Source organism: Ascaphus truei, chromosome 1, assembly GCF_040206685.1.
Source record: "Ascaphus truei isolate aAscTru1 chromosome 1, aAscTru1.hap1, whole genome shotgun sequence".
NCBI classification, from domain to species: domain Eukaryota; kingdom Metazoa; phylum Chordata; class Amphibia; order Anura; family Ascaphidae; genus Ascaphus; species Ascaphus truei.
The window spans coordinates 70,695,974-70,723,914 of record NC_134483.1 but is presented as its reverse complement, the minus strand read 5'-3'; the positions used below and the strand labels follow the sequence as shown (position 1 = coordinate 70,723,914).

The window sequence follows — 27,941 nt, the reverse complement described above, 5'->3', positions numbered from 1 at the left end:
ACCCCAGTGTGTTAACATCACTACAGTTCTCAAAGCTATCGCATGAACGAATATCAGTCAAGTTCAGGAAAAATGTTGGTTTATCTGTTCCATTTTTCTATGATGCTTGCAATAGTTCATCTTTGAATATTTTTGATCACTTATGTTTTACAGTGTTGGTTTGGACTCTTTTAAAGTTGACACCTGACCCCCCTCCCCCAAAAAAATTTTTGTCAAAATAATTGTAATTTCACAGGAGTCACCACCAAATGAAATTTAAGCTTGGGTGGCCACTTTAAATACACATCTCAACTAAATGGCATATTTAATTGACAGAAGTACTGATACTTTCTTTTTTGTTTTTCATTTAGTTTCAGGTCAGCTTATAAAGTTCTGCGCCCACATTATTCCAGAGTCGCCAGTTCTGGAGCTTAACTCAAAGTTCACAGCATTCTGTGTTCTCAATGAGAGCTGTGCCGATAAGGGGGTGGAAGATGCCAGTCAAGTGTTCTGGAAAATCAAAACTGCAAAGGTGCCAGCGATCCAGTACAAAGTCATAAACCGTACGGTTTCCAGCGTGACCTTTGAAAACACCTCCATGTTGGACAGCCCCCTCACATGCAACATCTTATTGTATGGGCAAATGGAGCAGACTCTTCATGGAATATTTTTTAAGTTGGGTTGTAAGTATTTGTTTTTTTTATTTATTTTTCAGTGTGTATGTACTGTATGTATAGATGGATACAAGTACAGTGTGTGTAGGCCTATATATTCACTGCCTTGTTTTGCCTATTGACTGATCCCTTAACTATAAATGGTGTTAAGAGTCCTGGTCTACCGGGACGGTTACACTGATCTCATCTTCGGGCGATTGTAACCGTCACGGTAGACCAGGACTCTTAACACCATTTATATTTAAGGGATCAGTCAATAGGCAAAACAAGGCCGTGCAAAAAAACCAAAATGAGGTTTATTTGGCTAAGACATCGGAAACACAGAAATACAGAATGCAATTATATATTATACTGCTGCGCTCGCCCGGATAAGTAGATATAAGAGAGAGTGCAAAGGATGTTAGTAATGCAAAATTGCCTAGGTGACTGCAGAAAAACAAACACACAAAAACAGACAGACCGGGGAATACAAAAGGGAAGGACGACCACAGAACCAAGTCCCAAAAGCAGATGGAGCCGAGAAAGATACTACAGGGACGCGGCTGCCAGTCTTCAGGAACAACCACTTTCCTCTTCACACTACAAAACAAAAAGAAGACAGCGTGGCTCCCATAGCATAATACTGTATAAAATTATTTAATAAATGCTCAATGCCTAGAACACGGCCACTCACAATATTAAAAATCAATATTGGCAAGGATCTCAGTACAAAATCTTTAAGGACTTCACCCGTTCCTCTGTCTGGTGCACCGTGCCCACGTGTATAGATGCCGAAAGTCTTCCTCCACGGACGCCAGGAGTGTGCGTCCACACTGAATCCCTTCCTGGTCAGAGTCTCGCGATGGCTGTCTCGGATGCCACAGCATTCATTACTGAATACCATACACGAATGGTAGATTCACCACGGGGAGTACTTGGATATAATAAACTGGATAGTGTATTGGGGTAGAGTATAATAGTCCACAGATCAGTAGAGGGTCCTTGTCTTTACCCTACGCGTTTCGTCGCAATATGCGACATCCTCGGGATATTTTTGCAGTACTATGTGTGATCTTTAAATAGCCTAGTACTTGATTGATTGATTAATTAGATAACTGGCTACACACTGATGCTGCGATGATGGAATAATTGTACATCTGCTTAAAAAAGAGAGGGGGTTTAAGGGGGGGGGACACACAGGTAATGCAATCAAATAGCAAAACAAAGACAAGTCACTTGATATAAAAAAATAAGACATACATGGGTATATAGGGGGTGGACAATCTAACTTATGAGGAGAGGCTAGCTAAATTAGATTTATTTACATTAGAAAAGAGGTGCGTCTAAGAGGGGATATGATAACTATATACAAATATATTCGGGGACAATAAACAGAGCTTTCAAAAGAACTCTTCATCCCACGGGCAGTACTAAGGACTCGGGGCCATCCCTTAAGGTTGGAGGAAAGGAAATTTCACCAGCAACAAAGGAAAGGGTTCTTTACAGTAAGGGCAGTTAAAATGTGGAATTCATTACCCATGGAGACTGTGATGGCAGATACAATAGATTTGTTCAAAAAAAGGTTGGACATCTTTTTAGAAAGGAAAGGTATACAAGGATATACCAAATAAGTATACATGGGAAGGTTGTTAATCCAGGGATTAATCCAATTGCCAATTCTTGGAGTCAGGAAGGAATTTATTTTTCTCCTTATGAGATATCATTGGATGATATGTCACTGGGTTTTTTTTGTTTGCCTTCCACTGGGTCAATAAGTAAGTATAGATCTTATACTATATAATTGAAAGCACTGTATGCCTGCCTGCCTGGATGTCCGGTGTCCCTAGGGGAAATCTCATTGGTCCCTTGGCCCGCCCCCGCACACCTCTCATTGGCCTGAGGCGGAGTGACGGGCCAAAGGACACACAGGGACACACACACACACACACACACACAGGGACACACACACACACACGGACACGGACGGGGACACACACACACAATCCCCTCCCGGTGCCCCTCACTCTCCCCCGTCAGCTGGACCGCACCTCAACTTCCACACCCGCCCCCCCCCACCCTCCCTGTGCCCGAACTTACCCGGAGTCCCGTGTACACACACACACACACACATTCCCACCCCCCCCAAGCTCACACACACCTCACCCCCCCCCCCAAAGCTCACACCCCGCCCACCCCCCCCCCCCAAGCTCACACCCCGGCGCCGCTACAGTCAGCGGGGGAGCGGAGCGAGCGCCCGGGACACACGCGGGGGAGCGGCCACAACACGCGGCCTCCCGCCTCACATCCACGTGGGAGCGGCCGGATGAGTGAGGCAGCGGCCGGATGAGTGAGGCAGCGGCCGGATGAGTGAGGCAGCGGCAGGACGGGTGAGCTCCCCCCCCTCCACATGCTACGTGCTGCTCTTGCCCCTCCGCTCCCGGCTCCCCCCTGTCACCGCGTGATAGGCCGCGGGACGTGAGATGGGAGGGGGGATGCCCCTCCGGTCCCGGCTCTCCCCTGTCACCGCGTGACAGGCCGCGGGACGTGAGATGGGAGGGGGGATGCCCCTCCGGTCCCGGCTCCCCCCTAGGCCGCGGGACGTGAGATGGGAGGGGGGATGCCCCTCCGGTCCCCGCTTCACCTTCTCCCCATCGTTGTCCCTGCTGCCTGCGCAGGAGGAGGGGGGGGGGAAGCGGGTGTTGGTGCTGGTGTGTGTAATTGTGTGAGACTGTGTGTGAGTGTCTGTGACTGTGTGTAAGTGTGTGTAAGTGTCTGTGACTGTGTGTAACTGTGTGTGACAGTGTGTGTAAGTGTTTCAGTGTGAGAGTGTGTGAGTGTGTGTAAGTCTGTGTAAGTGTCTGACTGTGTGAAACTGTTTGAAACTGTGAAAGTGTGTGTGAGTGTGTGTAACTGTCTGTGATTGTCTGTAAATGTGTGTGTGTGTGTGTGTGTGTGTGGTGCACTGTGCAGTGTGAGCAATGAGCAGTGTGTCAGTGTGTGCAGTGTGAGCAATGACCACTGTGTGTGCAGTGTGAGCAGTGTGTGTCAGTGTGACCAGTGTGTGTGTGTAGTGTGAGCAATGAGCAGTGTGTGTGCACTGTGTGCAGTGTGAGCAATGAGCAGTGTGTCAGTTTGTGCAGTGTGACCAATGAGCAGTGTGTGTGCAGTATGCAGTGTGTGTCAGTCTGAGCAGTGTGTGTGCAGTGTGCAGTGTGACCATTGAGCAGTGTGTGTCAGTGTGTGCAGTGTGTAGTGTGTCAGTGTGAGCAATGACCTGTGTGTGCAGTGTGAGCAGTGTGTGTGCTGTGTGCAGTGTGTCTCAGTGTGACCAGTGTGTGTGCAGTGTGTGTCACTGTGAGCTGTGTGTGCGCAGTGTGCGTTAGTGCGACCAATGAGCAGTGTGTGTGCAGTGTGCAGTGTGTGTGTGCAATGTGCAGTGTGAACAATGAGCAGTGTGTGTCAGTGTGAGCACGGTTCACATCCCGGGCAACGCCGGGTCTCTCAGCTAGTATATGATAAAGTATCTGTTGTCTAAATTTAGCATTGGTTGAACTTGATGGACGTACTTCTTTTTTCAACCTCATCTACTATGTAACTATGAGTTGTGCGCTGTTTGTTCTTTTTTTCCTTCACATGTGACAGTCTCTCTGTCCTGTGTTTTCTGTGACCCTGTCCCGTTGTAGGGGTGCCTCAGCAACTGAGCACTGTGGTTAGGGGTGTCCCAAGAGGAAACAAAAAAGGAAGAAAACCACGGCGGTAGTTGTTACAAAGCCAGACAAGCTTTCTGTAGAATGTAGCACATGTAATCCATATCATTGGATGATATGACTCTGGGGGGTTTTGTTTGCCTTCCTCTGGATCAATAAGTAAGTATAAATATAGGATAAAGTATATGTTGTCTAAATTTAGCATAGGTTGAACTTGATGGACGTACGTCTTTTTTCAACCTCATCTACTGTGTAACTGTAACACTGAACAGGATACTGGCAGCCTTCTGTATGGAACCAACGATTTTCCTTAACAGATCTGTATACAAAAAAAGAAGAAAGCGCCTGATCCTAGTGCATTAAGTCTAAAAAATACATTTACTAATTCTAAAGCTTTACAAATTCAAACTAAAGCGTGTTATTATATATATATATTTATATGTATATTACGCATGCCCCAGCACTAGAACTCCGCTTCTCCGCCGTGTCTGTCCGGACTGATCTCTCTGAGCCTCCGTCCAGCAGGAACTTAAAGTACAACACAGATGTAGCTTGGTTCCGGGCAGGGAACGAATTGGATGTGACCGTGGATGTCCTTAGTCCAGGTAGTAGGTAATTTCGTGTATACGACCTTTTCTTAGCAGCACAGTGTTAACCCTACGCGTTTCTTGATGCTAAGTGATTTCTTCAGGGGATCGACAAAATCACTTAGTGTGAAGAAACGCGTAGGGTCAACACTGTGCTGCTAAGCAAAGGGCGTATACACAAAGTATTAGTTGTACGTATATAATGATACTTTATCTAGTGCTGCATACACTGTCGGCTCTAAATAAAATACTCTAATTCTATCATTTTTGCATAAAATATGGCCTGATCATACTCGTGTATTTTAGATAGATTGGGAGGAAATCCATATCTGAATAGAAAGTCATAACGAGTAAATATCTAACAATATACATATGTGAAGTGTTTTCTAGAGATTGTTGTATTTGTCATTAAATAGTTTATTTTTAGTAACAAAGCACCAGTCCACACTGGCTTCCCTTTTATTTTGCATTTTAGAGTTAGAGATTTCTTCTTGTCCTTTCCAATGCAGTTTTTATTTTTGAAGTGAAACTTCCTTAGTGGCACCTCATTCGAACTGGGGCAAAAATGGATTGTGGAGACAGGAATGAAACGGATGTGACGTCAGTGCTGGCAGTTGAGGCCGGGCTGTGTTCTGGCTCAGCCCGACCCCAACACTGACATCACACCCGCTCCACAAATCAGATGCGGCGGAGGCGGCGATAGCCGCCGGCGCCGCTCCTAATGGCCGCCGCTCCCTCTACACAGCCACAGACATGCAGCGGCGGCGATAGCCGCTGGCACCGCTCCTAACGTCCGCAATTTCCCCTAGGTGGAGATGCGCACGGGCGGCATCCGGGGCAACCCACTGACCGGCTCCTTGGACCAGGCCCGCTCTCTGTCCCAGCCGCGCGCTCTGCCGGGCTGGTGACTCAGACAGAGCCCCCCTGCGCATGCCATTCCTCCCACACGTCCGTCGCCGCCGTTCCTAACTGCCGCCGCTGCCCACTGACATGCGCGGTAGCCATGGCGACGCTCACTGACAGCTCGGAGACCTCCTTGCGCTGCCGGGTGAATGAGGAGGACGGCTTTCCCCCCCTCCTTCTCCTCCTCCCCCCCTCCTTCTCCTCCTCCCCCCCTCCTTCTCCTCCTCCCCCGCTCCCCTCTCCCCCGCTCAACATTTACTCACAGCCGAGATCCTGCACTAGTGCGGCTGCGCCGAACTGCTGCTGCTCTCCGTGGGGGCCGTGGACGTGGTGCGGGACGTGGTGAGCCAGAGCTCCTTCCAGTACTGCGGGCTGGTGACGGCGATGAGCCCCGGGGAGGCCGAGGGGGCCACCAGCAGCTGGAGGAGTGGATGGGGAACATGAACTTCACGGCTGAGGTGATGTGGGCGCTGCTGCTGCTGATCCCGATCTCCCCGCACCTATTCCTGGCCCCGGCCTTCTCCTCTCTCTTCCCGCTGCTACCTGGCAGAGACCTGCAGGCTCTCAACTGCAGCTGGCCAGACAAGAAGAGGATCCCGGGGCTGGGGGACGTGGAGCTGCCCTCCTTGCCCCCCGAGCTACAGCTTCACATCCGGAGACTCAACCGCCTGATGGAGGGTATTGGGGTGAGAGAGGAGTGTTTCTCGTGGGGCACCTGAGTAGGATCATTGCGGGGGAGCTGGCCAGCTATCCTCAGACGAGAAACCGCAGGAAGCATACACTGACACACACACACACAGACTGACACACATACACACTCACTCACTGACTGACACATACACTCACACACTCACTGACTGACACATACACTCACACATTCACTTACTGATTGACACATACACACTCACTGACTGACACACATACACACTCACTGACTGACACATACACTCACACACTCACTGACTGACGCACGTACACACGCACTCACTGACTGACGCACGTAGACACGCACTCACTGACTGACGCACGTACACACGCACTCACTGACTGACGCACGTACACACGCACTCACTGACTGACGCACGTACACACGCACTCACTGACTGACGCACGTACACACGCACTCACTGACTGACGCACGTACACACGCACTCACTGACTGACACACGTACACACGCACTCACTGACTGACGCACGTACACACGCACTCACTGACTGACGCACGTACACACGCACTCACTGACTGACGCACGTACACACGCACTCACTGACTGACGCACGTACACACTCACTGACTGACGCACGTACTCACTCTCTGACTGACGCACATACACACTCACTCACTGACTGACGCACGTACACACTCACTGACGCACGTACACACTCACTCACTGACTGACGCACGTACACACGCACTCACTGACTGACGCACGTACACACGCACTCACTGACTGACGCACGTACACACTCACTGACTGACGCACGTACTCACTCTCTGACTGACGCACATACACACTCACTCACTGACTGACGCACGTACACACTCACTGACGCACGTACACACTCACTCACTGACTGACGCACGTACACACTCACTGACTGACGCACGTACACACTCACTCACTGACTGACGCACGTACACACACACTCACTGACTGACGCACGTACACACTCACTCACTGACTGACGCACGTACACACTCACTCACTGACTGACACACACACCCCAGTGATGCGCCCCCAAGTGATGTGCCTACTCCCCCGCTGCTGAGCACCTCCCATGTCCCGTACCTCCGCTGGGGGGCTGGCTGCAGCAGGAAACACAGCCCACAGCTCCGCCGGGGGGGAGGAGACTCAGACAGAGTTCCCCGTGTCCGCAGCTACGTCGTGGTGGGGGTAGGTCACAGAGAGAGACATACACACCACAGAGACACACACACACACACACACACACACACACACACACACTGACACACACACACTGACTGACCCACGCAGATACAAAGAATTCCGTTACTATAAATATAGATGTGCAAATAGCTAAAACATGTGGTCAAACTTTTGTGTTTTGGAAGTGAAATTGTTTTGTGATTTTTAATTAAAAACATCACCATCACAAATAAAATTTCTGTGACAAAAAACAAAGAAGTTTCACTTACTATGCGCGTGCTCAGCACACACAGCTTTTTTTTAAATCTGATACTTCGTTCAGGAGATATACATGCTTGTAATATTAAGTGTCCGGGAGGTTAAAATGTTGCTCTCCCCAGAGCCCAGTGCAGTATAACGGTTACTATAGTAACATTAGAAGATAGAGATGAAGAAAATCCTGGTTTTTGTTTTTTCACACCAGAACTACTTTTTTTTTTTTTTAACGGTTTATACATTAACAGAGATTTCATGGACTGCTAGATATAATGTATGATTATTGGCGTATGTAACAGTTACAGACAAGGTTAAAATTGTGTTAGAGGTAGGACAGACCTGCAGTGTGTTGTGTGAGAGACTTTACCCAACCCCATAACCGAGCAGCAAACGGCTGACACCCTTTGGCTGCCGCCTTTTGGGGTGAAGCAGATATAGGCTGAAGGGGTTCGGAATGCATTCAGCTGTGCTTTGAAATTCAGCACAATCCAAACAAGGAAAAGCGGAGCACTATGAGAACAAGGGAAAGGGGGCTACGAACCTGATATTGATAAAAAAAAATATCCTTTATTGATCCAGCGACATCAGACGAAGATACATGTGCAGCTCGGACGCGTTTCGCGCATCAGCGCTTTGTAAACCCGTTGATTATTGACAAGTGTTTTTATTTCCAAGGATGCTGACATATGAAGCTTGAGCACTGACACAGAGAACTCCGTTTCTCACTACTAATTAGTACTAGGAAATTCCATTGTCCAGAGTACTAAACACTGCAGGGTGTGTGTGTGTGTGTGTGTGTGTGTGTGTGTGTGTGTGTGTGTGTGTGTGTGTGTGTGTGTGTGTGTGTGTGTGTGTGTGTGTGTGTGTATATACATATTTCATATATATATATATATATATATCCCATTTCTCCCTAGAGAACTGTGTAAAGTACATTATGCATTTTATAAGGAATTGTTTAAAAAGGGCTACATTTAACCAAAATGTTAAATGTATTTCTGACATTTTAGCAAATGCAGCCTTTTCTATGTACAGTGTATGTCATCATATCCGTGCTGAATGACGCTTCTTTATATTCATATCTAGTATTTTAATGTTACTTGCGCATAGTTTTGAAGGAATTGCCTTTTTGTAAAGATATTTGAGAGAAGCACCGAAAATGAAAAGGTTACGTATTTAAGGGAATTGTGTGCTTTATTGCAAATAATTACAGCTGTGTTTACTACGGTTATAAAACGACACTGGCCTAATTCAAATAAAACTCATTTCCATTGGGCGCAGAAGTGATTTGACCTCACTGAACCGTTTAATGAAACACCTGTGTTTATTTGTATTTGTTTTCTATCATTCTTTGTTCATAGACACATAAGAAGCCTTGTCACTCTGTGGGAGTGGGTCATGACATGAGTCACGGATGTTTCCTCCAAGTCCATGTGTGTGAGAATAAATACTGGCAAATGTACAAGTTCAGGTTACATCATTGTACTGTGTGCATCTTAATCGGGAATAATAATGCGTTGTTTCGTGTGTTATAGCAGCGGTGCGCAAACTAGGGGGCGAAAGATTGTTTAAGGGGCACAGGAAGCAGCTACGATTTTGCCAGGAGCAGAGAAAAAAAGCCGTCTGTAGCTGCAATTTTTATTTTGGCCATTAGGTGGCGCTGTGCTACACAGCTACACAGCAGCATCTCCTTGCTTCCTGCATCAGCGTGTGTGACATGGGGAGAGGGGGTGAGTGAGACTGGGACATGGGACGGAATGAGACTGGGACATGGGGGGGGCGAGACTGGGACATGGGGGAGTGAGTGTGAGACTGGGACATGGGGAGGGAGTGTGAGACTGGGCCATAGAGGCATGTGTGAGACTGGGCCATGGGGGGGGTGAGACTGGGACATGGGGGGTGAGACTGGGACATGGGGGGTGAGACTGGGACATGGGGGGGGGGCGAGACTGGGACATGGGGGAGTGAGTGTGGGACATGGGGAAGGGAGTGTGAGACTGGGACATGGGGAAGGGAGTGTGAGACTGGGACATGGGGAAGGGAGTGTGAGACTGGGACATGGGGAAGGGAGTGTGAGACTGGGACATGGGGAAGGGAGTGTGAGACTGGGACATGGGGAAGGGAGTGTGAGACTGGGACATGGGGAAGGGAGTGTGAGACTGGGACATGGGGAAGGGAGTGTGAGACTGGGACATGGGGAGGTAGTGTGGGACTGGGACATGGGGGAGGGAGTGTGGGACTGGGACATGGGGAGGGAGTGTGAGACTGGGACATGGGGAGGGAGTGTGAGACTGGTACATGGGGAGGGAGTGTGAGACTGGGACATGGGGAGGGAGTGTGAGACTGGGACATGGGGAAGGGAGTGTGAGACTGGGACATGGGAAGGGAGTGTGAGACTGGGACATGGGGAAGGGAGTGTGAGACTGGGACATGGGGAAGGGAGTGTGAGACTGGGACATGGGGAAGGGAGTGTGAGACTGGGACATGGGGAAGGGAGTGTGAGACTGGGACATGGGGAAGGGAGTGTGAGACTGGGACATGGGGAAGGGAGTGTGAGACTGGGACATGGGGAGGGAGTGTGGGATTGGGACATGGGGAGGGAGTGTGGGACTGGGACATGGGGAGGGAGTGTGTGACTGGGACATGGGGAGGGAGTGTGTGACTGGGACATGGGGAGGGAGTGTGAGACTGGGACATGGGGAGGGAGTGTGAGACTGGGACATGGGGAGGGAGGGAGTGTGAGACTGGGACATGGGGAGGGAGTGTGAGATGGGGAGGGGGGTGAGAGTGAGATGGGGAGGGGGTGAGATTGAGATGGGGAGGGGTGTGAGATGGGGAGGGGGGTGAGAGAGACTGGCAGGAGGGAGAGAGACATACAATGGCGGAAAGACAATGACTGGAAGGAGTGTGAGAGACAATGGTGGAGGGAGAGAGACACTAGGGGGAGGGAAAGAGAGTGGTGGGAGGGAGTGGAGTGAGAAATACAGGGAGAGACTGGGAGAGGAGTGTAAGACTGGAAGAGGGGAGAGAGTGAGAGACAATGGTGGGAGGGAGAGAGACACTAGGGGGAGGGAGAAAGAGACACACTGGGGGAGGGAAAGAGAGTGGGGGGAGTGAGGTGGGAGACACTGAGGGGAGGAATAGAGAGGGACTGGAGGGGGAGTGAGAAATAAAGGGAGAGGGAGAGACTGGAAGAGGGGAGAGAGGTCCTGAGAGGTTCTAATGTGGCGGGAAGAGAGAGATTAATAATACAGCAGAAATGGGGACGCTATTAAGACAAATATCATAATATTTATTTTTAAGTGATGTAATTTGTGTTATAAATACTTTTTTTGTAGACGCATGGCGGGGGCGTTACAAATCTGGTTCGCCCTCATTGGCTGAACCAGCTCACGTGCGCTGACGTCATGTGATTTTGATTACATCAGGCAGGGGGTGCCCGAGAAATTTAATGGATGAAAAGGGGGGCTCGGCATAAAGTTTGCTCACCTCTGTATTATAGTGTTTGTTGCTGATTCAAATGGACACAACGAATGCCTGACACTCATCTAATGCACAAGAGACATGGAGGTGAACATTGGTCCCATGTCAGAGAATAGTTTTGAACTCTTTCACGGTCATTGGGCCATGCATTCTTTTGGAATGTGTTACGGGCCTGACGAAGTGAAAAGGTTTAACTACAATGCTATTCCTTCTCTAATTGTACTTCTGAAAATTAAACTAACCACAATAACACACCTGGGTACTTGACACATGCAGAAATTTACCGCACTAACGAGGGTTATAAAGTTGCATTTGTTGGCATCCTCCTGGCATCTGTTTTGTGCCAGAACAGTGCTAAGATAATCTTGTATTTTCTTGCAGTACCGCCTGACAAGCCTGAAAACTTAACGTGCATGGTGTATAAAGAGAAGCTGACCTGCACTTGGAACCCTGGAAGACCTACTTTTCTGAGCACAAATTACACTCTGAAACACGAATGGTAAATGACACATGTTTATGGGTGAAATGCGATTCGCATCGGATGCTGCATGGGTTTGTACAACAAGCGCTCGAAAATAATTTAAGCAAGGCATTGTGTTCTTATAAACGGCACTGTTATTTACCAAGTGTATGTGTCATTTTGCAGTGGTACAGGTTCATGGAAGTTGTGGAAATCTAAAGTGCACAAATACGGTTACGAAAACTATTAAGTGTTGGAACTTAATGCCCTTGCTGAAGAGAAATAACAATTAATTTACTGCTTTTATTTTGTATTTGTGAAGCACTTTGAGTCCCAATGGGAGAAAAACATCTATAAATAAAGTTTTCTTTATTAAAATTTCTTGCTACGAAGAATGAGGAGTATGGAAAACTTGGTTATGGCTCTTGCACCCGCAGAATGATACAGACATGCTCTTTTAATATGATAAACTACAGATGCAGCGGCCGTTATTCGAACAAATCACGGCGCCGTTTTGTGTGCGCTGCTGTACTCCACGCGGCAACACCGCCAATCGCCCCAGGCACACGTGTTTATCGCGGTTGCTTTGTTTGAATTTCCTAGATTGTGTGCAATAAAATGCAATGAAATGAATGAATTGTTATGTGTACAGTACTGTGCTACTGTGTCAATTTCAGGTGTTTGAAAACCAGAACACTAAAATGCCATTTTCTGCACTTGCCTGCACTCGCATCTTAAGGTGGTACGGTTGAAAGAAATCACGCGCCATGACATGGGTATTCCGAGGTATACACCGCGTGAAGTGTTTCAATAACGGCCGTTGCCTCTGTAGCACCGCTATGGAATGAGCAATGCGTGAATTCACAGTTCTGCCTTGAAGTTTTGATGTTGAGTTCTCCACAGCTTCTTGGTGTTCAGTGCTGTCTGTTCAACCGATCCCTATGTATTCTCCAACTTAACCAGCCCTTGTGATGATGTGCAAAAGCTAACTGTGGGGTATGAAAGGATGAGAGTAAGCATGGTATTGCAAGCCCTTGACCTATTAAGTCATACTTTTTCCAGGTTTACTGTATGTTTGCTTGAAATCAAGTCCTGGTAGTATTAGACCTCATTAGCTTAGTCCTATTAATTTCTACAAGCAATGTATTAATTACTAGACAAGTTTTTTTCCCCACTCATGGGCCTCTCTAGCTATATTAAACCAACATTTATAAAGCACTCGTTGAAAGATTAACTTTTTGTGCATTTCTTTCATATTTGGCTTCTGGCGTAGTAGTAATTTACCAATTAGATTAAGCATATACAATCGTTTTTATTGTGCAGGAACAGACTGTGATGTGGAAAATGCAGTATAATCCTTTTTGCTGAGGAGAGGTTAAGGGGCACAGCTGTTCATTGTGTTGTAGGGCCTAGCAGTGGTGAAGTGGTTCTTACTTTATGGGTAATCCATGCAAGGCCTAACGTATCCTTAGGGCTTTGACATTTTTAAGGGATCTGGGTGATTGGTACTTTTAATTATTTTTTTTTACCAAAATCATACACCTGAGGTGTTTTTTTTTTTTGTTTTTTTGTTTATTATTTTTTTTCATTTTTTTAAAAATAATTTCAAGTTTGTTTGTAAACATGGTAAGCTGAGTGACTCAGATTGAGTTTTATTTCCTCTGGTACTGCATTTTGTGGGATGTCGCTGTGGGTGCAACAAGATCGGGAAAACCGCTTCCTCTCATATATCCACTGAAAAGCACTAATCGCATACAGATTGCACGGAGATAGAAGCTCAGGCCACTCAATTACATTTCAGTCTCTTCCAACTGCCTAGAACTTATTAAACGCTCCACATTGATTATTAAAGCCTCTCTAATAGTTGGTCGCTCCCCAATCTTTCACTGTGTCCCCTGTAGCTTTAATGCTAACCGCAGAGGAGAACGTTAGACTTGTACAGAAGGACTATCCTGATTTTCTTATTTCTGTTGGTTATTGGGCAGCAGAGGTTAATTTCCACCAAAGCAGACCATTCCTAAATATGGGGTGGGTCTTTTTTTTTTTACTTTTTCATAATTCTGTGTGCACTGTACAGTACAATTTGACTGTCTTGCCTAAAAGGACTCGATGAGCCCTGGTTTTTTATAACTATGATCACTCTGGATTTATGTCAGAGCTGAGGGACTTTAGGGGGGAAGGTTTCCTTCTGGTTGCCAAACTCTGTTATTGACAGTACGCTAGACCAGGGGTGCACACGTTTTAAGATGCGCCGGCCCTCCTCCCCCCCTGCCCGCCTCCACCCCTGCCCTCTTACCTGCTCTCCGGCATCTCCTCATCTCTGCCATTTGACGCTGCGTTGTCATGGCGATGCAACGTTGCTATGAGAAGATATAGGAGGATAAGCTGAAGAGAAGTTATGGGCTAGTTACAGAGGCCCCGCACTGAGCAAGGGATTAGAAAATTCGCCGCCCCTAAGCACTTGCCTGTGTCGGCCCCTCCTTGCTGCTGCCCTCCTGCTCCTTTTGGAGTGCCAGCGTCAAATGATGCAGCGAACGTCACCAACATTTGACGTTGCGACGTCACGTTGCCATGGCTCGGTTCGTTGCCCCCTCCCCCCCCCCTAGAAAATTTTGCACAGCCATGCTCTAAACTAAGCTACATGATCTGTGCAGCGATAGGTGATTTTCACTAAGCATATTCCATTTTCAAAATAATATGATACACATGGTAAATTGGATAGGTAAATGTAGTCTGAAAAAGCATCGTATTTGGTGGTGCAGTGTGTTGTAATACAGTATAATTTATATATTTGTATTTTTCACTGATTATCTAGTTCAATGTTCTAGTAGCCCTTTTCGTTTTGAAGTGGTGTACATTTGGCTGTAATACCTTTTTTATGGCCCAATGAAATCTTTCTTTGTAGATGAAATTCTAGAGCACTCTGCTTTCCCCACAGTAGATTTATTTACTCCTTGATGGTGGCTGTCTCAAAATTGTAAAAGATGCATTAAGTCACATTCTTTCTGCTGGCTTTGGTATGAGAATGTACCAGTGTGTGGCATACTGTAGTTTAGAAAAATGGAACAAACGGAAATAATTCAATAAGGGTTTTTTGTACACTGGTAATGCAGTGAAAAAAGACAGTCCTCATCTCTCTGATCTTTCAAGTACTCTTTTGTTGCATGTGCTACATTCTACAGAAAGCTTGTCTGGCTTTGTAACAACTACCGCAGTGGTTTTCTTCCTTTTTTTTTTTAATTCTCTTGGGACACCCCTAACCACAGTGCTCAGTTGCCCTAGGGTAGACAGGGTCACATAAACCACAGGACAGGGTCACATAAAACACATAACAGAGAGACTGTCACATGTGAAGGAAAAAAAGAACAAACACAGCACAACTCATGGTGTAGTATAGTTAATTATATTGAAGAAGGTGGTAATAAACGCACGTACATCAATACTGATATAATCAAGCAATACATGAATTTTGGCACGTTACCAACTGCATTCAGCGTTCAGCAAGATTCCTCCTCCGATGAATGGTAGGATCTAGCGCCACCCGACAATAGATAGATTTCAGCAGACACGAGTTTCCTCCCAGCAGCCTCACAGTATGTTGAGTAGCTTGGTCCTGGTATTAATGGAATCCACGATGTCCCGATTCTCTCCTCGGAGTCCACACTTGTCCGTAGAGCAACAGGTAGAGGGGGGTTACTCCTGCCCGACACCACTATATATCATTTTTTTATTTATTTTTTTATTCAAATAGATGGCACTCACGTGATTTGAATAATCTTTGGTGCTTGTCCCATAAGGATTGTTATATCAAAGGTATCCTCACGGGGCAGACTGTCCTGAAGAAATCTTCCAGCAAGAAAGAGGCAGCACACAAATGGAGATGTACAAAAAAGATGAATTGAAGATAGGTGACACACAGGTCCTGTTTGGAGGAACGAAACGTCGGTGTATGTGCTACCTATCTTCAATACATCTTTTTGTACTACATCTCCATTTGTGTGCTGCCTCTTTCTTGCTGGAAGATTTCTTCAGGACAGGCTTCCCGATGAGGATACCTTTGAGATAGATATTATACACGGTTGAAGGTGTCTATTATCACTTTATCATACACAATTAGTAGCGCAGATATTTTCATTTTTCTTTTTCACTATAGACTGTCACAGGTGTAAGAGACAGACAGTCAGAGGGGGCAGGGTAGTCAGAAGGTCACAGATAACACACACACAGAACAGGACAATCTCAGAAAAACACTTGCAACATATCAGACAGTCTCACCTCTACTGCCCCTGCTGCTTCCTCCTCCTCTGCTTCGCCTCAGGGTGCCGTGTAACCCCGATTGGGAACACTGAACAACCGCATCAAGATAAGGTAGCTTCCTTTGGTAGTCAGGTCAAGCATAATGGTAGCTTAACATCCTGCTTATTTACCTCTGACCACTAGTTTGTGCTGTCTCTCGGTCCTTGGTTTGGGATAACCTCTTACTCTGCAATTTATGAAAGCACTAATTGGTTCTTTAACCTATTGGTTTATTGGGACCATTTCCAAGTCACAGGTCCCCTCATACCCCAAGGATCTGCTTTAATGTGGGCAATGTGCTAAACAAGCTTACATAAAGATGGCTAAAAATTATAAAATGGCCAAATTACAAAACCGGACAATTCTTATAATGGGGTTTCAGAGAACTTCTAGATTCTTTTGGAATGGAGGCTTTGGTTTACTATAGTTTCTTTTTTCAAAAATGATATGCATCCCCTTTTCTCTTGTGTCTGCTTGTTAATTTAATTGCTGTAGCTATCGCTCCATGCTTTGGGCCTATAACTGTGGGGTTTGTCTTCTGTATTTCCAACTAATGCTTTTTTTTTCCTCTTAAGGTCTGCATGCTTCCTGCAATATCTCTGTGCACTTTAACATAGAAGCTTGCATAGAACTCGCTGCCTAATACTGCAAAGCTTTCCTTTCCCTTTTCTGTGAGAGCTTGTCTTATCTGCTGCTAGGAAGGCATTCAAACCGAAGGCGGAGAATGGCTCCTCATTGGAGCAAAACGAGGTAATGATGTTCTTGCCTGCTACTAGGGCGGAAGGGAGGAGCTGGAGCAATCCAAAATTTGAACATGTAAAAGCTCAGAGAAACCAGATAATCAGGTAAGGTGGTCTCCAAACCTTATTATATGCAAACCTATTTAAATGTAGACAAAACTACATATTTAAAAAAAAAAACATAGGCTCAAATGATTGCAAATGCGCTTCTATGCTAGTGGAGGTAAAAGGAACTGTTTGGATGCAGACATTTTTTAATTTGTGAAGTTGTTGATTGCCCTGGATGGCTGCAGTACATTAAAATTCATACTTCTTGTTCCGGCACGTGCTTCTTCTGGAATAACACAATCAGGTCCATTGTCAAAAACTAATCCACTGCATTTAAGTGTCGTGTGTCATCAATGACGTAACCAATAAAAGATGACGGCCTTCAAACTTCATAGAAATATATCTCTTCGTACTGCGGATTTCATTAATACAGCTTCAATCGTATACCAATACTGTAGGCGCAGGAAGGTTTTAATAAGGTTGTAGCTTGTCTTTTTTACTTTGTTGGAAAAAAAGGTTATAATGATGTTTCACATACCGCTCCACCAAAAAAAGTGCATGTATTCCCAAACTTTGCAATGTGAGTGTATATACAGATATAGCCGGACTTAATGTTCCTGCTGCTCTGGGAAGCCATGGAATCATGACTGTATCATCCTTCGTCAGCAGGAAATCTCTCTGGGGGCGCAGGGGCATTTTGGAAAAACTGACCCCAGCTGCTGCGTTTAGCTTTTTATCCCTCCGCTCCGTGGACAATAAATGAGGCTACATCTGTATCTTGCAAGTCTTGCACAACAATGTAACTGACCTGATACCCATACAGTACTGTTTCATCTCTCTCTCTCTCTCTCTCTCTCTCTCTCTCTCTCTCTCTCTCTCTCTCTCTCTCTCTCTCTCTCTCTCTCTCTCTCTCTCTCTCTCTCTCTCTCTCTCTCTCTCTCTCTCTTTAAAATATATATATTTACATTTCATTGTCACTAAATGACTGCTTAGATGGAAAAGAAAAGCAACAACAGCAAAAATAATGTTCCAAACATTTAGGATTGGAAAAAAAAAAACATTTCAGAGGGTAATTGACCTTCCTTTTTATCAGGTGTACAATTCCCCCCAAAATGTTGTTCATTCTCCACGCCTGAGGAAATACAGGTGCTATACATGTGTGTGGGCAGTTGCTGTACTCTTTGATCTCCTTTATAGTGGATGATTCAGCGTATCTGCACCGTGACCAGTCCAGACGGTCACTAAAAATTGCATCAAAGTGTGCCAGTGAATAAGTGTTATTTGCCATCAAATGTCTATACCAGGTCTGATTTGGAGTAAACTTCTTTCACTAAGGATCTGTCGCATGGAAGACCCTTGTTTAACTACTATTGTGCCTTTGGCACAAACTTGGGCAAATAAATAAAATCTTTTTACATAGCCCTCGGTGCATCCATATTGTGTTCTCAAACTTCAATAACAGTCGTCGATAGCACTTAAGTTCAAGAACTGAAACATTATTTAACTTCGTAAGACTTTCAGCCATTCCAGACATTGTTTGGGGTTTTTTGTGTGGTTGTTTATTTTTTATTATTATTAGGTCTTTACTAATTGTATAATGTGTGTGTTTGTTGTATTGCCCAAATACTTTAAGGAATAAGATGGCGGGGAAGGGTAATATTACATCCTGTACCTTGAGAATTGTAGCCCTGTCTATAAGCCTAGTGGATGTCTTTGACCCTATGGATACATTTCGAGATGTTCCCTTCTCTTTCTTGTTTTGAAGAAGTTGCTAGGCAGAGTATGTAAGTGTCCGTGTGTTGGTGGCTAGGATGTGAGCACAAGCTCCCTTCTCATTGATTTGGATTTTGTAGGTATTTTGTACCTTCAAGGATACAGTATATGAGGTAAATGTGGCGCCACAAGTATTGATAAATCAGAATTCTAACAGATAATTGTGTGCTTGCTGTCTTCAAAACAATCTGTTTGTGTATTGTTTATGGTTATGGTGATAGAATAATTATATAGTACTTAAAGTAGCAAAACGTGGGATCTTATGGGATTTGTTTGTTTTTTTTTTAAATAAATTAGATTGTGACTGTTTGTTTTCATTCAACTCTTAATGCCATTTTTAATACATTTTAAATCATCCTTTGAATTCTGTAGCAGGTTTTAACCCATCTCCCAAGCACTGCAAGATCTTTGCAACACTTTCCTGTTTGCAATAATTTGTTGCATACTGTATGTTCTCAGCAATTTGAGCTGCAAACTGTAACAATAGCTAATATTACCTTAGTTATATAAGCAGCCATTGTGTTAGTCACCAAACGACTGTCACCTTAGGTAAGAATGTAGAATTCTACATTGCCACACACTTCACATATACAAGTAATAGGAAAAAAATATATAAGAAGAGACAAGTGCGCACCAGTCACGCAGGAATGGGTAAACTAGCTGCACGCAACTTTCTTGCTGAGAAGTCGGTCTGTAACTGCAATATAAGTGGAATAATTCTTCTTTTCAAATGCTGACTGTGCAATGGCGTTACTGTTGGTTGGCTGATTGATGACCATTTTGTTTGAAATCGGTGCTTAAAGATCTTTCTCTTCTTTTAATATTTTACAAGTTGAGGTGCGACGCAGGGCCCTCTGTAGGAAAAAGTGTATTAAGATGTTCCTGAATTTGATTTGTACAGGTGCATGACTGTTTACCACCAAATCAAGGCAAAATTGCAGCGATTTGACCTTTATAGGATAAAACTAGGTGATTGCCACATTTTTTTTTTTTTTTAAAGGGGAAAATAAAGGTATTTTCCCAATGTTTTAAAGTTTACCTGTAAATGGTTTGTAACTAGTGTAAAAATAACTGGGATGGGTTGAACTGTCCCAATCTTTGGCCTTTAGCTCTGTTTTGCCCAACCCCCTGCTTTCTAGTTGGTCATGTGACTTGCAAGTGATGGCATTAAATCGGATGGTCTTGTTTGCTATATCACAGTAATAATCGACCTCTCTATTCCGAGTCCCAGTTATAAGTCAGAGCAGTGGTAATCTTCGAGCAACATTCATCAATATCTAGCACATTTAAATTGTCATTAGATCACTCTAATTCTTATGAGCACTGTGCCTTAAAATTAAAACATACAAATACTCATGCTGCTCAGCAGAAACATGCTAATTTAGTTAGCACTTCACATGCTTGATATTTAATTCTCTCAATGTTGCCTTATAGCGTGATCGTTTTTTCTTCAAGTAATTGATCATTAATTGATGTACACCTGCAAATGTTTTCATGCATTTCTCTTTCTATTTAAAGGCCAGCATATTCCCAACCTGACTGTATCCCTGAGGGTGTAAATGACTCCTGTACAATAGCACCACCAAACTTCCAGTTCTTCGTCACCACCAAATTCTGGGTGGAAGCTGAAAATGCCCTGGGAACGATGGTATCCGATCCGTTAACGGAAGATCCTATAAACATAAGTAATAATTTTTTTTTAATTTTTTTTTTATAAGTGACGCTTTTTTTCCTCGCTTATTTTAGTTTGTCTTGCAGAAGATTTAGGCTATTAAGTAGGTACTATTACATCTATGTTCAAACCTCATTTGTAATACAGAGCCACGCACAATTAGGTATTTAAGCACACATTTACATTGTAGATGAAGTAAACATTTAAAGAGTATAAGGTAACCACTTGGGAAAGCCCACAAATGTACTGCAGTTGGATCACTACTTGGTATATCTTCTGACACCACAACATTCCTTCCAGACACCATCATATTGTTATATATTTTATATTTTTTTTTTTATAGTGTTTGAGCCAAGGGAACCCCCGAAGCTGAACCGCCCTATTTTCAGCTGCTGCGACATCCCCGGTTTCCCCGATACTTGGTTTTCTTGACCAGTACATTTTCTTGGCAATTAAAAACGCCGGCATCATCCATTGCAGTTTTTTTATTGGCCCATCCCTGGGATGGAGAGGAGACCCAGCACTGAAAACTGATAGTATCTGTGGAACTGAGGGTTCCCGGGAGCTGAACCCACACTATTATCACCCCTTGGTGTAAGCACTGTAAAACCTGAATACAAGGAGTGGGAAGCCAGGGGTGCTGCCTTAATATAAGGGCACCTGCTGCACGCCTCACAATAAAATGTTGCCCGTGTCCTATTTATACCTACTTTGTGTTATTGCACCATAATAAAGCCATCTTTTAACAATGTGGTTAATCCATTCAGAGCAAAACGGGCCAGCAAGGAATTGTTTTGCAGTGATCTGCAGGCCCCAGTATCATTTAAGGACCTGTGGGAGGGGGTGTAACTTCTAAATGACAAATAAATTATGAAGTGCCTCGTAAGTGATAACCTCTAAAGATGCTTTGCGTTACTACAAAGTGAATGAAGGTGATAATGAAGTGCCTACTGTACCTTGTGCTGGGAAGCATACCTCCGCCTCGCCAATATGAAAGATTGATGATTTCATGGCACTTCCAACAATCTTGTGGCTAACATTATAAGATTACCGTAAACGAAGGGCCTCCAACTTCATGCCTTAACCATCATAGAACGTTGTGGGAAATACTTTTGGAAAAACATTATTCAGAATTACTATTACATATAATAATAAACGCACAATTTATTTGGTCAGTAAATGTTTCATTTAGTTTAATACTTTGGTCAAAATATTTTAAGCCTACAGCCACATCACATCATTTCAGTATGTCCTGCACAACAAATATCATACTCTATTATTTCTTCCACTGCGCAGAGAGACGAGGAAACAAGCATGCGGTGTGTGACATGTATGCGGTGCCTGAAGGGTTACATTTTAAGAAGTAAATGTGAACTATAGTGCAGTTATAACTGGTTAAAAACCGGACGTGCCCTAACAATTAAAGTGAAAAAAAAAATATAAAAATAAAAAGTGAAAAAAAGACATACCTACAATATATCCAGAAGCAGCAAATAAATCTTCAGCCCTCCCCGGGGGAGGGAGGGTAAATCTCCAGCCCTCCCCGGGGGAGGGAGGGATCTATAAATAGGCTATACATTCACATATGTTCCAGGACCCACAAGTGGGATGGATGAGCTTCACCTAAGGGGGTGGTCTCAAAACCTCCCAAACCAATACACACACACAGAGACATATAGAGTGTCTTAGTAAGCTCAAAACCCAAATCCACATTTGTAGCCCTTGGACAGGAATAGTGGGTTAATACATATTAATGTACCAAATAATTTGTCATTGGCTGTAGCATTGGGGCCTTTTTGTCTCTTAAATACATTTTGGTCAATACCCAGTAGCACTCTACATGACAAAATATATATATATATATATATATATATATATATATATATATCACTGTTTTTTTAAGTTAAACCCTTTCTGCTTTATCCATTGTAACACCGCCGGAAGAAGAGATCAGTGTATCTCGAAAGCTCACACAAATAAAAGCATTTCGTTAGCCAAAGAACGGTATCGTCTATTCGTTTTTCATTATATATACACATATACACATACAGCTCAACCCTGTTATAGCGTGATCCGCTACAACACGGTCTGAGCGTGGCTCCCGATTTAAAAACATCTCCAATGTTTTGGGTTTTTTGTAAATAATTTTTTATTATAACATTCAATACTCTATTGCTAACGGACACACATACATACACACCTCTCCCCCTACACTAATAATTTTACCATACCATGCAGGAATCGAACTCATGACCTTTCATTCACTGGTAGCAATTCTCTTGCTGCTACACCATAGGATTGGTGAATTATGTACCGAGTTATGTATCAAACTCAATGTTATTTCAAGTTGTTCACTTTATTCATACCAACATCTAATCAACACAGCATCCTTCACCCACCTACCACCCTCCGGAAACAGGACTGTCCACAATCTCACTAGCGCAACACTCGCAGCATTACTGTATTACTGGTAATTAATTTATTAGACCAATATATTTAAAATGTTTACTCCTTGATTTCATCGTCGCATAAAAGCAAGTGGTGTCTATCTTTACCGTTTCAAGTGAGTCCAAACAGGGTCAAGCTTAAAAACGGCACAGTTAAACGATTTTAAAAAAATTGTCGGGCGCCGGGATATTTTTTTTTTTTTTAATTATCGGCTAACCTGTGATGTATGGTCACCCTAGATATGTCCCGTCTTTTAACTTCGTATAATGAAATGTTTTATAATATGCACCACACCCCAACTAGTTACTATTAATGATGTACTTTTATCTTTGATTTGTTCTGTATATCTAAAATAACATTTCAATTCTCCACACAAAAAGCCCATTGTTGTCTTTATACTGTACAGGTAAAGTATAAAAAAAAAATACGTTTTTGATTTTTAATACAGTTCATTTAAAGCAGTTGTGTGAACTTGTAGTCGGAAGGCAACATTTGATACTTACTGGTGAAGTTACTAATGTTCCTAGTTTTTAAAGGCCGTCCAAAAGGGAGCCACAACCTATGCTATTGCTGCTTTTTGTTGGCCCAAATTTTGGCAACCATTTTGTTTCTATTGGAGGGAGATTTCAACTCCGTAATTTCACAGGTAACTATCTCGGGAACAGGTGTGTCCCCGGAGATGAAAATAATGTGGTTCATTTTGTGTGTGTGTATATAAATATATTCTTAAATGAGTAACATTATTGTTTGTTTGTTTTTTTTTTAATTGATTTACTTTATTTATTTTTTTAAAGTCAAACCTAATCCACCTATAATCGAATCACTGAATTCTACCGTGGAGCTTCCCAAAGCATTGAAAATAGTGTGGGTGAATCCAATGCCAGTAAAGGGCTATCCTATGACACTGAAGTATACCATTAGGTACCGGACTAATAGCAGCATGGAATGGATGGAGGTAAGCATTAATTTTATTTTGGTTCAATATTCTGGTTTATCAATTAAGGGGGGCAATTCCCGCGTGTGTGTAATTTTTTTAATTTAAGATTTCTTCACATTACTGTACAATAGGATGTCTGTCAAATAGATTTATTTTTGGGGGGGTGGTATTTTATATGCAGTTCCACATTATTTGCATTTTATCAGCTATGCACTAGAATCACATCCTACTGCTTTGCCACTGAGGGGGCCCTCAAGATGAAGCTTTAATACTCTGAAGACTTTGCACACCGATTTGCCCATCACTCCCCAGTACATGTAGTAATGCTGGTTATTCATATAGCAAATGGAAATATTACTGTGTGAGCTATACAGTATACAGCTTTACGGTGGAGAGGTTTTTTGTCACTTTTTTTTTTTTACCCACCATACCTAAACTCCAAATCACATAAGAACCCTCGATAATGCTGCATGTTCTGCATGGCTCAGTCCGAGAATGTCAGGAGTTCCCAGGAAGCTTTAGTTGTTTTTGCCACTTTTATTTATTTATTTTTCCGAACCCAGTGACCTGATTTAGCGAGACAGGGCAGCTGTTCAGGAACAGGCTAATGGTAGCTTATTGCAAAGACAGAAGTGTGCTTACTTTGAAATTGAAACTTCAGTTGCATTCCCTTGGGTCAAAGAATGTAGGAGTGTGTGAGTATTTTATGGATATATTCATATTAAATCATTAGGTCGCTGCATGTCAAATGAGCCTGAAACACATTCCAAATAGATTTATTTTTTGTAAGATGTATTTGATCTGAGGGCCCCTTACACCCAAAACATTTTACTTTTAAGTCTCCTGGAAAATAATTATTGTCCAGGAGAACGACGTACATTGGTATCGGTCTCATTCAGGCCAATAGAAAAATAACTTTTAAAATAATTTTTACTCTGAAGTCCTGGGCCCAGTTTATGATGACTAGTATATATTACTTACAGCCCTATGACCGTTTTAGGGGGGTTGCACCTTCGTAGGTGGCTTATCCATAGCTAAAACTTGTGGGTTTCTCTAGCTTTGAATTCTGTTTTTGTTACTAGCATATTACTCGCACTGCACGGTTTCCCGTATGTTAATTTGAAGGCGGAAACGCCCTGCAGTGCCTGGGCCACAGATTTGATTGGAAATCAGTGGCTGATCATTTCACATTCATAACTACGAATGAGGATAATGAATGACAGTCCCGGGTCTTGTTTCCCCGTTCTCGAGAGCTGGGTCTGCACACACAAAAACAAGCTTCTCCTTACACGAGAAGAATTCATTTTTTTTAATAGAAGACCTTCATTCCTCAGGTACCATCTGAGGACACAGCCACGCATAGAACCTCGTTTACTGTCCAAGGCCTGTTGCCATATACAGAGTATGTCGTCTCGCTGCGCTGCATGAAGGATGACGGGAAAGGTTACTGGAGCGACTGGAGTGCAGAAAGAACCGCAGTCACACCAGAGGATAGTAAGTGAAATGTCGTTAGAGCCCATACTGCCATTCCTACTGAAAGCGGGCAAAGTGTGATGGCAGTACCACTACTTTTGTTTATTGTAATACCCAGTGTACCACTACTTTTATGTACAAACGTACAATTCCCCTTGATATTAGAAGAGTTTTTACATTTTTATTTTTTTAAGGATGGCGCCTCTCTCCGTTTCTGTTTTTACAATATACATACATACCCCGCATTAACGTACGCAATGGGACCGGAGCATGTATGTAAAGCGAAAATGTACTTAAAGTGAAGCACTACCTTTTTCCCACTTATCGATGCATATACTGTACTGCAATCATCATATATGTGCATAACTGATGTAAATAAGGCATTTGTAGCAGGCTCTATAGTCTCCCCGCTTGCGCACACCTTCGGTACAGGTAGGGAGCCGGTATTGCTGTTCAGGACGTGCTGACAGGCACATGCGTGAGCTGCCGTTTGCCTATTGGGAGAGATGTACTTAATCGCGAGTGTACTTAAAGTGAGTGTCCTTAAAGCGGGGTATGCCTGTAAATATTTTCTAAATCCTTTTTCAAATGTAGTTCAAAACGTTGCTCCAATGCTAATTGATTTTTGATTTTTTTTTAAATGAGGGATATTACTATTGCTTTTTTTGTAAGCCATTTCACCCGCTGGTTATAGTACATAAAAGTACAGTAGGTGGTGAGGGGAAAACAGTGACAGCAGAAGGCATATTACAGTTCAGGAACCTAGTCATCAGACTTGGTAGGACTTAAAGCCGTAACTTTCTTTTGTTTGCCGGTAAAGTGAAAGTAAAAATATAAATGGACCAGGGTAATTTATTGGGGGGTAATCTGGTTCCGATTTATAGAAACCAAAAAAAAGGGGTAACGGGGTTGTTGCTTTAACAAGTTTGCACCACATCAGGTATCACCAAACATTTTCTCCTTTTTTTTTTTAATCTAGCATTCTTCAATGTAGGAAGAATCGATCACTACTTAACTGCCCAAATTGCAGTCTATCTTCTGTTCCTTATTTGTTTAAATGCGTATTATACTTTTTAGCCTGGGCTAATGTATTGTATCTATATTTTGATGCCCTATGTTTAACATGTTCGTCATTTATGACATGACTGTATAAATGATGCTACTTTTTCAGGTTCACATTGCTATATAGTCAATTAGTGATATGCGCTCCAACATATAAGTCCAATCCTGATATAAATCTTTTGAGTGATAATGTAGAAAATAGGTACTGGGGCTAGTGAGGTATGAATTCATTATATTGCATATACCATTTTCAAGAACTCTAACCCTGAAGGCTGAAGGCTGAAATATGAAGAAAATCAGACCTACAGCCTCATTGGGAGAGTCCAGAGGTAGGTAGAAAAAGAAGAAGAACTACTCACAATTCGTGTTGCCCCAGTCCTGTAGATCTTGGTGGGCGTGCAGCCAGGAGAATGCAGAGAGATCCAAGGGAAAATACTCCAACGCACAGCCCTGAACAAAGTGGGTCCCACACCAAAAACTAATAAAAATATATTAAGTACTTTATTGTTCCATAGTTTAAAAAAACGGAGGTAGGTACCCTCCTACGCGTTTCGGGCAATCAGCCCTTTATCAAGGAGTAATATGTCCCCACAAACATTGGTATTTAAATACCCTTTAGAGCAGCCCCAATTCGCGCCAAAATCGCCCGCCCACAAACGCGATGACGTCACATGCAATGCATTAGGGCTCCCTCTAGCCATTTAGCCTCCACTTGTGCCGTGCCTAGCATGCGCACGCAGCGCTTCCTGGCCTCACGTGTCTTACTCCGACGTCATTTTGCTCTGTGGTGGAGGGGACGGGCCACCCGGTCAGGCATTGATTACCCAGTTCCTCCTCTGTTTTACTGCTCTGCAGTGTAGGAGGGGACTGGGATCGAGCTGCCCGAGGTACGGCCCGCCTCCCTTGTACTGCGGGACGCCGTCTGGTTGCCGTGACAGTGTCAGGGGGCGTGGCTGTAGCGCGTCATGACGCGTGACGTCATGACGCATTGCATGTGACGTCATCACGTTTGTGGGCGAGCCAATTTGGTGGCGATTTTGGCGCGAATTGGGGCTGCTCTGAAGAGTATTTAAATACCAATGTTTGTGGGGACATATTACTCCTTGATAAAGGGCAGATTGCCCGAAACACGTAGGAGGGTACCTACCTCCGTTTTTTAAACTATGGAACAATAAAGTACCTAATATATTTTTATTAGTTTTTGGTGTGGGACCCACGTCTTATGCCAACAACAAGACACATATAATCTCACATTCTCAGCTCAAGACCATTTTTGAAGTGGAATCTGATAAATGTTTGGCAAGGTATGTTAGGGAATTCTGTTTGTTTATCCTTTTTATTTGATGCAACTGTCTGCCTTTATTGTAATGTATGTTCTTTCTCTGTAAACTAAACACTACTATAGTAAATGACATCTAAACGTTAAGAAGTATATCTTCGGGCTCTGATTGAACTTGCAAAGTTTTTTTGTAGATTATAAAAATGTTTTACCAGGAAGTAATACATTGAGTGACCTCTCTTTTTCAAGTATGTCCTGGGCACAGTTATAAAAAATACATGGTTACATTAAAAGAAC

The 27,941-nt window shown here is 43.7% G+C and overlaps 1 protein-coding gene across 6 annotated transcripts in view; it reads left to right on the top strand.

Moving 5' to 3' along the window:
* The window catches only part of IL6ST (interleukin 6 cytokine family signal transducer), an 81,987-nt gene that overhangs the window by 34,011 nt on the left and 20,035 nt on the right, over positions 1-27,941 (top strand). For 4 of the 6 annotated variants that reach the window (XM_075589224.1, XM_075589227.1, XM_075589225.1 and 1 more), the window contains 6 exons: positions 351-662; positions 11,838-11,955; positions 16,911-17,057; positions 20,292-20,458; positions 23,688-23,848; positions 25,165-25,324. In XM_075589224.1, coding sequence (XP_075445339.1) covers positions 351-662; positions 11,838-11,955; positions 16,911-17,057; positions 20,292-20,458; positions 23,688-23,848; positions 25,165-25,324 — 1,065 coding nt within the window. The remainder of the gene's footprint in view (positions 1-350; positions 663-11,837; positions 11,956-16,910; positions 17,058-20,291; positions 20,459-23,687; positions 23,849-25,164; positions 25,325-27,941) is intronic. The other 2 variants (XM_075589228.1, XM_075589229.1) reach the window with 2 other exon arrangements.